Below are 12685 nucleotides of genomic sequence, written 5' to 3'. Positions count from 1 at the left end.
GCAAGGAGTGAAGGAAGACAAAGAATCCAGGTCCTAGGGCTACTCATTGGCTTCATTGGTCATTTGGCCACTCCGTTCACTCTTCCATTCATTCAGCACATTTATGGAGCACCAACTCGGTGCCAGACCTGTATTAGGTGCTAGAGATATAGATACACATAGTTAGGATTGTTTAATTGTAAGCAACAGAAACTGACTGTGGCTAACTTAAAAAGGAATTTACTGGAAGGACATGGATACCCCCAGAATCAAATTAAAAGCTAAAAGGCCCTAAGAAAGGGCATGAAGGGCAGTGCCAGGAACCTAGATTGCAATAAATGGTCCATCTCATCAGCACACTGTTTCTCCCTGGTGTCACTCAGCTTAAGAGAGAAAGAGTCCAACCAACATAGCTTTTGTCAAGTCCCTATGCTTTGGATAGGCAAATCCCGCTGACAGTCTCACCCTTGCCTGCAATGGGAGAAGAGTAATTCCCTGAAAGAAATTCAAGGGGCTTGTTGCTAAAAGAGGACAAAAAACAACAGATGTGCACTGCAGACTCATGAGCAACTCATGGCAGAAATGCATAAAGTTCTGTAAGTTTGATGGAGAGCACAGAAAGGAGGCTCCAAAGCTAACAGTTTAGAGCAGAGAAGGTGTCGTTCATTGATCAGTCATTAACATGCCAAGTACAGCATTAGGTGATGAAGCCTTGGTAGAATTTCTAGTCTAGTGGAGGAGAGACACCAGTCAAATAGTCTGTTAATGTATAATTACAAACTGGAAAAGTGCCATGAGGACAAGTAAGTACACTTGTGTTAAAGGAGCATGTAAGAGGTACACAATCTAGACAGGAGGGTCAAGGAATGCTCTCTTCTAAAAGAGGGTACATTTGAACTAAGGTCTAAAGGATGAGCAGGAATTAACCAAATAAAGAGGTGAGGACACACTTCAGGCAGGATAAACTGCTTCTGAGAAAAAGTCCTATGTTGAGAGAGCTCATGGCTTATTCAAGGAACGGAAGGAAGGCCAGAACGGCCCGAGCGGAGAGCACAGGGGAGAAGATAGTGCAAGAGAGAGCTAGAAAGGTAGGCAAAGGCCGAATCATGAAGGTCCTGGTGGCACTACAGAAATGTCTATTAGATTTAGCTTTGGTTACAGCTGTATCTTAAAGGATGAGTGGAAGGTGAGTGAGGGCATTACAGGTCGTGGAAATGTCTGCAATAGCTCTCAGGCATAAAGGCTGCCTAGAGAGGAGTGGCGAAGGTGAGGCTAGGAAGACAGGCAGAGACAGATTAAGAGGTAGCTCCACGGTCTAAGCAACAGTGAAGACTCCAGCAAAAGCACTGGCCATGGTATAGGGAGGAGGATCTGTGTTTAGAAATGGGAGAGAGTACACCAAAAATTTCCTTGGAGGACTGAATGGTAATGCCATTACCAAACAAACAAACAAAACAAAACAAAAAACAGGGCTGGGGACAGGTGAAGATGAGTGATTTACAGCGTTTTGAATTTGAGGTGACTGTAGGTCATTTAGGAACAGTGTGTAGGAAATAAGCAGTGTGAAAACGGGTTGGGAATAATATTCTAAGCGAAGGATAAAGCATGTACAAAGGCCTGGGGGTGATAAAGATACTGTGGAGGAAAATAAAGTAGTTCAGTCTGGCTGGAGCAGGGGCGGGGCAGGGGCGATGCAAGGACTCAAAAAGTGGACTTGGAATGGTCACTATAGGCCAGATCATGAAGGACCTTGTAAACCAAGAGACTGGGATTCATTCTGAGAACAAGAGGCCATTCAAAGGTTTTAAGCAGAGTTATGACATAACCATATTTGTCCTATAGAAGGATAGCTCTGGTTACATTATGGAGAATCTATTAGAGAGGGACAAAAGAGGAGGCAGGGAAACCTGGTAGGAGGCTGTTACAGTAATCGGGGTGAGACGTGAAGCTGGCTTCTTAGTCAAGGATAGTAGAAATGGAGAAAAGTAAGTGGATTTGAGATCCATTGAGAAGATGAAATTAGAAGCACCTGGTAATTAATTAAATTAAATAAGAGGAGCAGGAATCAAGGAATTCTCTCAGGTTTCGTGCTTGGGCAGCTGGGTGAATAGTGGTACCATTCATTAAGGTAGGGCACCAGGAGGAGAACCAGGTTGTGCGTGTGTGAGGGTGGTGAAAATGAACTCTCTGTGAGGCAGCCTGAGTTTTAGGTGTCTGTAGAAATTGGACGTGTCCAGGAGACAGCTAGATATACAAGTCTGGAGCTCAGGAGAGAGGGTTGAGCAAGAATGAGAGATTTGGTTTGGGCGCAATGGAAAGATCATTGGGCAGGCTAAACTGGATAGTTGAGCAAGGTGAAGTCTAGACTGGATAAGGAAAAAGTGAAGAAACAAGAAGAAACCACTAAAAAACAGACAAAATATATGAAAAAAGTTTTTTCAGACATTGAACAATAGGTAGCACAGAATGCCGATCTCTGAAAGAAAGGAAACAAGTGAGGTTAGCCCCATAGTTGCCCAACCTAGTGGCCTGGATGGTTTCCAGACCACGGGGAAGGAGAACCCAGGAGTCTTCCTAAGAGGAAACAGTTGAGAATTTGAGGAGACCAAGGCAGCCGGAATTCACAGGCAGAGTACCAGAGTGGAGAGAGCTGCACACACAGAGAGCTCCGGAGATCTGTTGAAGGTCCCCTTGACTCCTTAGCTGATCAGTGCATGTGTGTGAGGAAAGGACTGGAAGCCAGGGAAGAACCACTGGAAAAGAGCAGGCAGAATAATCCCTCACATAGCGCTGGGAATCGTGAGAAAACGTCATAATAGATGGGGCATCACATAGCGTACCCAGAAGGGTTTCGCCTTAGTAGTGGGGCAAAATTAGTAATGGTGCCAAATTAACCCGAGACTAAAGTCCACTTTTGCTTCTAACCCTAACTCTACAAAGCTTAAAAGAAAGTCTTGAAAGGGTCAAACTGTTTCCAAGTAATTTAACTGTACCTCAGAAATACTTAAAGAATGCACAGATATCTATACACAACAAGACAAAATTCACATGGCTGGCATCCAATGAAGAATGACCAGACAATTCAGAGAAGCATGAAAATACAACCCATAATGAGGAGAAAAACCAATCAATAGAAACAGGCCTAGAGATAACACAAATGAGAGAATTAGTAGGCAAAGCCTTTAAAACATACTCCATGTCTTCAAGAAGGTAAAAGAAAGCATAAGAATGTTAAGGAAAGACATGTAAGAGATAAAGAAGAATCCTAATACTGAATGGATACACAACAAATTAGACACTCCAGATGAAAAGAGTGGTGAACAAGAAGATATATCAGTAGAAACTATCCAAAATGAAATACAGAGTGAAAAATTACTGGGGAAAAAATGAACTGAGTATCAGTGAGTGGTGGGACTTCAAGCAGGTTAATACATATGTAATCAGAGCCCCCAAAAGAGAGGGGAGGGGAAAAAATTTTTGAAGAAATAATGGCTGAAAATTTTTCAAATTTGATTAAAACAATAAACTCGTAGACCCAAGAAGTTCAGTGAATCCCAAACACAAGAAAAATGATGAAAACTATACCATGGCACATCATAAGCACTCCCTCCTCACTACCCACACATTTGAGAGAAAAAGCAGCCTCCCTTGAGAGCTGCAGGAAAAGCCAGGCCTCACAGGGCAGAGCCAGGCTTCAGGTCTGCCAGGAGGCGGAGGGAGGTAAGCCAGTTGGTTGGCATAGGGAGTCCAGAGGGCATTATGAGAAAGATTTAGAAAGGAGATTGGTCAGGGAAGAAAGAACCCACAGTGAAATGAGGATGAGAGAAAAAACGTCCGTGGCCCATTATAACAGTGATTATACCTATTATACCTGGGAGATTTAGCTGGCTCTAAGTTTTCCAGAGACTTCCTACTCTTCCTGAGAGCCTGCATTTGTTCAGGACAGCACATTCCTTCAGTGAGTGCTCCTTCTAACTGTGTGTTTCATGTGGGAATCCTAGTTATTACAGACTCCATCTCCTTGATCACTGTGCTTAGAACAGGCGTGAGGAGCTGATGCAAGGTAGACCACTCCTGACCCTTCCCTGGGAGTTTTGCCATTAGGAGCAGAGAGCAGAGTCGAATTCCCTTTTCAGTGGCAAAGCTGAAGACGTGCACCTGAAAGTTGCTGGTGGCCGTTTTCCTAACTTAGCAGGAAAGGTAGTCAGGGGAGAGGACAGCTAACTGAGGGGGCCTGACGGCATTCCAGTCACTTTCAGTTGTCCCTGATGCCCTCTGCACCCTGGCCCTCTCCACACTTTGGTTATGTGAACCGTTAAATTGCCCTATTTGCCTAAGTTAGTGCAACCAGCATATTGAACGTGCAGGAAACATCAGGAGATAATCACGGCCACCTTCATTTTGTCTCCTCCTGTCCCCTTCAGTGTGGGAGGTCTAGAGAATTTTTTGATACCTCTGAGGTAATGAAAGTCCCATGGTCACATTGAGTCACCAATTCCAGAATTAGAACCTTCAGCCTTATGTAATAGTCATAGCTTTTAATTCACCCAAAGCTACAGTGACTTCCCTCTCTGCATTAGGGCTGAAGACCAGCAGGCACCTGGCCCAGGGCAGGGGAGGTGCCCTGCTTGTCTCTCCTTCCACTCCTGCCCCATTGCTGGCTGCTATTTCTGACCTCTCTGAAACCGATGGGGAAGGAAGAGAGAGAATATAAGCAGAAAAGACATAGATAGTGTTGGCACTCTCTGAACTGGCAAGTGTTGAAAGCTGACTCTTGGGGAGTGCTCTTGTTGGCGTTTTGGAGACCCCCTCCAACTGAGAACCTTCCTCTGCAGTTCCTCTGATGTGGGTAATGCACTCACCAAAGCCTTGTCACTCACTCCTTCTGCAGCTCCTGGGATTCCCAATGTCTGCCCCCGCTTCTGTCTGCTGAGGACTTGCCAACCCTCTGGGCAATCTTTTGGAAAGGACCTAAGACAACCCCACACTAGCTCATTCATGCATCCTTTTCTGCAACAAATTCTGGGAATGTAGGCCAGGTCCAGTGCAGCTCTCTCCTTGGCAGCCAGCCCATCTCGTGTCCTTTAGGCTCCTCAGGTACAGGTCAGGCACCTGACAGTCCGCTGTTTGCCCCATTCCTTAAGGGTCACGTGTCAAGCTTCCCTCGCCAGGCTTGAGTGAGAAACAAGTACTACCCATTCTGCCCCTTAAAGGAGATGGGGTTCATAACACTGCTCTCTCCAAAAAAATTCTACAAATCCTCTCTCCCTTAATCTCTCATAACCAGTTACTTTTATGTTTGATGTAGGGAGGGCCTTTAGAATTATGTATGTAGGGAGGGCCTTTAGAATTATGTAACGGGTTTTCAGATATTTCCTTTGAAAATTTGCATCTTAGTCTAGTACATCACTTTAGTGTCTGAAATTTATCATCCTAGATGCTAGGCTGAAACTTTCTTTTTAGCATCCTGTTAGACTGATTTGATTTGGATTTATGACCATGGTGACTAAATACTTCTGATAATAACAGTTAGCAAATATTTATTGAGCATCTACTGTGTGCAGCCACAAAAGAGAAATGCTTCCAGCCCTCATGAGCTGCCAGTCTAGGACTGGCATAAACTTGACAGTTTATGAACTGTTAGCCTGCTGGCTGGATCCTGCCCATGGGCATATTTTGGTTGATCCTCATAATCTTTAAATTTTCTTGAATCTTTTGCCAATATTTACAAATTGAGAAATTTTACCTTAAAAGATCCAGATTCTTGGCTGTAAAAAAAATCAGATGTTGCAGTGCTGGGCCTGCATTGCTGCCTGGCATAGTTAGCTACAGCTGGTGGAGGCTGCCCACTTTGACAGAGCATGGAGTCTCCAGATGGACCCCATTCCCTCTTGGCTCTGTGACCTGAAACCAATACCAGTTGCCATTTATAATCATTGGGCTCACACAGTTACCTTTTCTTAAAATAAAAAGTAAAGTGAAAACTTTCTGGTATTCATCTCTCTTAACAAAAGAGAAAACAACAGATAGTCCAAGAGAGCTATGGAAGGGACATAATTTCTTTAGAAATGCAAAGTGTTCTTACATGTTTAATATGCAATTAGTGTGCGTGTGTGCAAAAAAAACACTTAAGATGCTGTTGGAAAATAACCCATAGACATAATTATGCTTACTATACAAAAATATATGGTGAAAAAAAGACATTTCAACAGGATTTGTTTTTTGTTTTGTGAGGAAGATCAGCCCTGAGCTAACATCCGTGCTAATCTTCCTCTTTGTGCTGAGGAAGACCGGCTCTGAGCTAACATCTATTGCCAATCCTCCTCCTCCTTTTTGACCCCAAAGCCCCAGTAGATAGTTGTCTGTCATAGTTGCACATCCTTCTAGCTGCTGTATGTGGGACGCGGCCTCAGCGTGGCCAGAGAAGCAGTGCGTTGGTGCGCGCCCGGGATCTGAACCCGGGCCGCCAGTAGCGGAATGTGCACTTAACCGCTAAGCCACGGGGCGGCCCCAACAACAGGATTTGTTTTTAATGCAACTAGAGTAAGTGGTATGAGCTGCTGCAAGAGGGTATCACTTTTTCCCACTTCCCTTGTTGATGTTGATGTTGCTTGGCCCCTGACATTTGAATTTGCAACAAAGGGAGAACATTCTCTAACCTCTCTGGAAGGAATCAGCCGAAGCATGGACTCGGTGTACGTCCGAGGGAGTCTTTGCTGCGGTCTGAGGAGCAGGAGCAGGATAGTTGCCCCAAGGTTATGACCATATGGCGGAAAGCAACAGGTGTTGGCAAGTTCATGAGGTTTTCTTTTTCGTGGAATAATAGAATAGGATTGTTGAAAGAGTATTACGCTTTGAAACTAACTCTTTCTGCAAACTTTGTTTTCAGTTTATTTTTAAATTGAAACCTTTGTTTGTCTTACTGATTTTTATAAGTTTCTGATATATTAAGCAAAGTCTCTCATCCATTCATCTAAGTTAGAGCAAAACCAGAATTATTTTGAGGAAAGGCTTTCACTTGCCCAAGCGTATTCTCTTGGGAAGCAAGCCTTCTGTTGAGTTGTGTGTCCTAGTTGGTATCTTCAGTTTTAAGAAGAGGACTTGTTCTCTCACCACAGCTCAGCTGGGCTTATGAAAGCGCACGTCTGGCCTTAATTGGCCTTGCAGAATGGCTCCTGTGAGGTACTTGTCAGTGTGTGTAACTTCCCTCTCTTGGCCATTCATTGCTTAGTAAAGACTGAGTTCCTCGAAAGCTTTGCTGCATGGCCTTTTCCGTCCAGTTGTTTGGTCTTGGTATTCTGTTTTATCCTCAGATTAAGCCAGGCCAGCTGAGAACTGCATTCGTAGACCATCTTACTTTGATGTAGCCACTCTACACACACACACACACACACACACACACACACTCTTTGCAATCGTTGAACAAAACTATAAGAAACAATCTTATGACACTTCCTATCATTTTCCATGTACAAATATTTTTGAGGACACAGAGGAAACTTCCTTCAAGTCTTAGTGTCAGGAATAGCTGTGATTCTCCTGGTTTATTTTATGGACACTGTAAACGATTGTATCAGTGCTTTGCATTTAGTTTTAGCTGTGAAAAATCTCGGGGATAGATCTGTAATCCTCCTCTGGCAAGCGCACAGGATCTTAGGACACACACTTTTGGTTTTCTTATCCTGGCTGCCTTTCATTATTTTTCCTGTGCTTGTTTCCCCTCTGGCCCCCAGATTTCTTCTTTTTTAAAGTCTTGTACTTCAAACAATTTTGTAAAACTGCTTCAACTTCATTTTAGAATGAGGCTAGACAGAAAGAACTTAAATAAAATATTAATGATTTATCATTTGTTGCAAACATCTTAACCAATTTGTTTTTAGATTTCATTTTGAATGTCCTATTCTTTATGTGGTCAGATCTACCAGTTCTTTGTGATTGTCATGAGGAGGATTGTTGCCATGAATTTGAGGACCCCCTTGGCTGCCACATCTTTACCCTTAGTTAATATGGCTGACTCAGTGAGAACTGTGCTTAGAGCTTCGAGGAAGCAGAGATTGCTTCTGACTCTTACTTTTCCAGGGGTCCAGTTTTGTGGTTTACTAAATTTCGGTTTTAAGTATCACATTTAAACAGGAAGGCAATTATATATTAGCATAGGACTACTTGGCCTAGAAGGCCTGGGAAATACCTGGTGTTGAACCTGGTCCTTCACAGACAGGTGTTCAGCAAGAGTTTTGTGACTTAAATTTAGTTGTGGCTTATGTATTTGGATCTGTTCTTTGAAGCAATTGTCTGTCCCCATGGTCTAGGTCTGGGGAATGCTATCTGTTAGTGTCAGCAGTGGCTTGACTTCAGTGACATTTTCTACTTTTCTTTTCTTTTTCAGAGTATGATCGGTTGGGCTTCCTCCTGAAGCTGGACTCTAAACTGTGAGTAGAATGAGAAAGTTCCTTGACTCTGTGGTAGAGAGATCTGTAAGAGCTGGGGTCCAACCTTGAAGGGTCAGCTCTCATCACCCCTTAGGTTGTTGGAGAATTCCCTGGGGCCTCTGTCCTCAGTGTGTCAGCAGAATCTTGGAGCATATTACAGTCTGCAGAGGCCTGGAGAGGATGGAATTGTGGGCGCAAACATAAGGCCTTAGCTTTGGCTGGCACAGGCAGCTCATTACAGAAGGAGCCACTGTCAGGAGTTTGAGGGACAGAGAGGCCCCTGGAAAGGCCTCTGCTACAGAGTGGAGGATGGTTGAGTCACAGCAGGAGGCAGTGGCCTCTCAATGATGCTCTGCAGCCTGACATGCAAAGCCTTCTGTGATCGGGCCCCTGGCTTCGTCTCCTGCTTTAACTCCTGTCCGTCTCCCACAGGTAAACCCTCTACCTTTGCATATGCTTGTTATCCGTGCCTGAAATTCCCTTTCCTTGCTTGTCCATGAGGAAAGCTCAGAGACCACTTCCTCTCTGCACAAAATTCTCTCTTCCTCTATGCTTCCTCTGAATTTTCTACCTCTGTCACATATTATCTCATTATACTATTTAATTAACTGTAATCATTATTAACTTATTAAGAGCACAGGCTCAGAGCCAGGCCAAGCTTGGTTCAAATCCCAGATTGCCATTTACTCTTCTTGTGATTTGGGGCAAGCTACTTAACCACTCTGAGCCTCGTTTCATCTGTAAGATAAGGACAATATACCTACTTCACAGTGTTGTTGTAAGGATTTAATTGAAATGCTTAATTCATTAGGGGTTTTCAAGTAAATAGTATCTAATCCTTCCAGAATCCTTTCCTGTTCTGGCCTTCTTGGTCTCCCTTGCTCCTAGACAGTACTGGCATATACTTGTGACGTGCTCAGTAAACATTAAACACGTGGCTGCATGGATGGCTGCATGGACTCATGGACGGATGATAGGTGGATGACTATGCACTTTCCCTGTTAGACCAGGATGCCTTGAGATTGGGCTCTATCCACTCTGTGCTCATGCCCTGCACAGGACCTGTCACATGGTTGATGTGCAATCCCATGGTTGCAAAACTGCCTGTGGCTCCTTTCCGTTGTTAGTCATCTTTGTACACCTGTGTCCCCTGTCCTGCACCAGACAGACATGAAAGATCAGAATTGTGTCTCCCAGGGCCGGCCCCGTGGCTTGGTGGTTAAGTGCGCGCGCTCCGATGGTGGTGGCCCGGGTTCGGATCCCGGGCGTGCACCGAGGCACCACTTCTCCGTCCATCCTGAGGCCGAGTCCCACATACAGCGACTGGAAGGATGTGCAGCTATGACATACAACTATCTACTGGGGCTTTGGGGGGAAAAAAAATAAATAAATAAAATCTTTTAAAAAAAAAAAGAATTGTGTCTCCTGCCTTTCCTCTCTTGCATGAAGCCTGGATCACAGCTGCTTCTAATGGTGATGGCTGCACATACATACAAGACATCAAATCTGGGGTATTTGGCTTTCCCACTGAATTGTCTGGCAGCCCCTTTTCCTGGCATCTGGCTTCTTAGCTCTATGAAACTCAAAACTATGAGTTCAGGCATTGTAATTCTCCCAGCTTTTACATATCATAGAGGTAGCTACAAGGGAAGAATGGTCTGCTCTTTATACCAAGCTAGTAGAGAGATGTCAACCACATGTTAACATCTGGGAATGAGGCTTGATTATGCTAGAAAACCATAGGCTTCACTCTTAGAAAAGTCTTAATTTAGTGCGCTGGGCAAAAAACAAATCAAGTATAAGCTATAAGCAAGTGAAATGCCACCAAAACGGAAGAGATGTAGTAATTACCAAGTTGAATCACGTTGATGAACAAAAGACATGTTATCTAGGACATGTTAACTACTGTATTTAATTGTCTTCAGCAGTGTAAGGAGGGGAATTAGGAGGACATCCTGCCCTCCTGACCTGACCGTTGGGTAGTACACAGTAGGCTGTTGCGTAGCTTTCTGTTGTGTACCAGGCTGGTTCCATGAACCATTTGAGTCAACTTGGTCTTTAGTCCAGGGAATTGCCTTGGCCTCATTTGATTTAACTCACAATTTAACGTACAAGCTAGAACTTTCCTGCTTCTTCCTGCAAAGGCTTTTCCCATCCAATGTTGTCTTCAGAAGAAAGCACAGATATGTGGGAAGGTTTTTATGTGATTCTAGGGAGAAGTTTCCAAGTAAAGGATTCTGTTTTGGGGGAGATAATTCCTTAGCAATGTTCAGATCCCCCTTGTGAAGTCTTTCTCTGCTGTGCTGTGTTCTATCTCTAATGTATAGGAGAGGATCTGACCCTGGAGCAGAAGAACTGGATTTGAATTCTGCCTCTGCTGCTTAGAATTACGTGACCTTAGATAATCATTTTAGCTCTCTGAATCCCAGTTTTCTCTTATGAAAAAATGTAGATAATAATACCCACTTGCTAAGGTTTTATGAAGAATAAAAGAAAGAGTCCTATAAAGTATGAATAAGTATATAAATTTAAGAATTTAGTCTCATTTATTTTGATTGGATTCATTTTAGCTTCTTGAGTATAAGAATTCATATGTTCCGGAAAATTTTCAGCCATTATCTCTTTAAATATTGCCTCTTCCCCACTCTCTCTCTACTCCTCTTCTGAAACTCTGATTAAATGTTAGATCTTCTCATTCTAGCCTCTAGTTCTATTAACTTCTCTTCCATATTTTCCATCTTTGATCCTTTCCACATTAAACTGGAACCCCAAAGGACTCAGCATAAGGATAAACTAGAACTAAACCTGCGCACCCAAACCAGGACTGCAGGAAAGGTTGCTAGAGCTCTGAGTGGATCAGGGCAATAAGTTAATAAAACAGAAACACTTGATATTCACAGCCAGAGTTCTCATCACTCAGGTGACCCATGAACTCAGTTTAAGGTATTCCAGACTGGCACTTTCTCCAAGCTCCTGGCAGAAGCAAATGCAAATCCTCTCTGGAGAAAGACATATGAATTCTTCACAAATAACTTTTCAAGGAAATGAGCAGCTCACAGTAAAAAATAGCTAAGCACACAAGGAAACAAAGCTCCATTAGTGAGAACCATGAAAAACAGACAACAGAGAAGGACCCATAAAGACTTCTGAAATTGGAGTTACCAGACACAGTTTATAAAGCAGTTATATATACTGTATTTAAGGAAATGAAAGACAAGGTTGAACTATGTACATAGAATAGGGAACTATAAAAAGTTAAATATTAGATTTGGAAAACAAAGAACTTCTAGAATTAAAAAATACAGTGACCAAAATTAAAAACTCAGTAGAAGGATTTAGTAGCAGATTAGATACAGCTGAAGACAGAGTTAGTGAACTGGAAGATACGTCAGAAGAAATTATCTATAACAGGAGTTGGCCAGCTTTTTCTGTAAAGGGCCAAATGGTCGATATTTTAAGGTTTGGGGGGCCTTATTGTCTCTGTCACAACTACTCAATTCTGCTGCTACAACATGCAAGCAGCCATAGACAGCACATAGACAAATGAGCATGGCTGTATTCCAATAAAACTTTATTTATGGACACTGAAATTTTAATTTCATATAATTTTTGTGTGTCAGGAAATATTATTCTTCTGAATTTTTCTCCCAACCATTAAAAATGTAAAAGACATTCTTAACTCATGGGCCATACACAAAACAGTCAGTCAGAGTTGGCCCATGAATCATAGTTGGCTGACCCTTAATTGAGAATGCAGCACAGATCTATCTGCATGAGAATTGTCTCCCTACCTCAGATGTTTTCTATTCTTGAAATCCTATTGTACAGAAATACTCTTAAGATAGCTCTAGGCCGGCCCCGTGGCTTGGTGGTTAAGTGCGCGCGCTCTGATGCTGGTGGCCCGGGTTCAGATCCCGGGTGCACACCGAGGCAACACTTCTCCGTCCATCCTGAGGCTGAGTCCCACATACAGCAACTAGAAGGATGTGCAGCTATGACATACAACTATCTACTGGGGCTTTGGGGGGGGGAAATAAATAAATAAAATCTTTAAAAAAAAAAAGATAGTTCTATATTCAGTGATACTCCAAAAATCTGGAAATAGATGTTTTGGACGTTTTTGTCTTCTCTATATTCTTTTAATTATTTCTTTGTGGAATAAATAGTTTTCTATTTCCTTTGGGAATTCCTTGCTGCTACATGACAAAAATCAACTTGTCAGCGCTATGAAAATTATTTAGAATACTTATATGCAGCGAGCTGTACAAAACCTTGTC

At 42.9% G+C, this 12685-nt stretch overlaps 1 protein-coding gene across 6 annotated transcripts in view; it reads left to right on the top strand.

Annotated features, from left to right (window-relative positions):
• ST3GAL3 (ST3 beta-galactoside alpha-2,3-sialyltransferase 3) overlaps positions 1–12685 on the top strand; it is a 224389-nt gene that overhangs the window by 100516 nt on the left and 111188 nt on the right. For all 6 annotated transcript variants that reach the window (XM_087446104.1, XM_087446102.1, XM_087446103.1 and 3 more), the window contains one exon: positions 8366–8408. In XM_087446104.1, the coding sequence (XP_087302230.1) occupies positions 8366–8408 (43 nt within the window). The remainder of the gene's footprint in view (positions 1–8365; positions 8409–12685) is intronic.

The sequence above is a fragment of the Ceratotherium simum genome, chromosome 22, assembly GCF_057802395.1.
Source record: "Ceratotherium simum simum isolate JZ-2026a chromosome 22, ASM5780239v1, whole genome shotgun sequence".
NCBI classification, from domain to species: Eukaryota; Metazoa; Chordata; class Mammalia; order Perissodactyla; family Rhinocerotidae; genus Ceratotherium; species Ceratotherium simum.
Note: the sequence above shows the minus strand (reverse complement) of the source record. Positions and strands in the feature narration are given on the sequence as shown.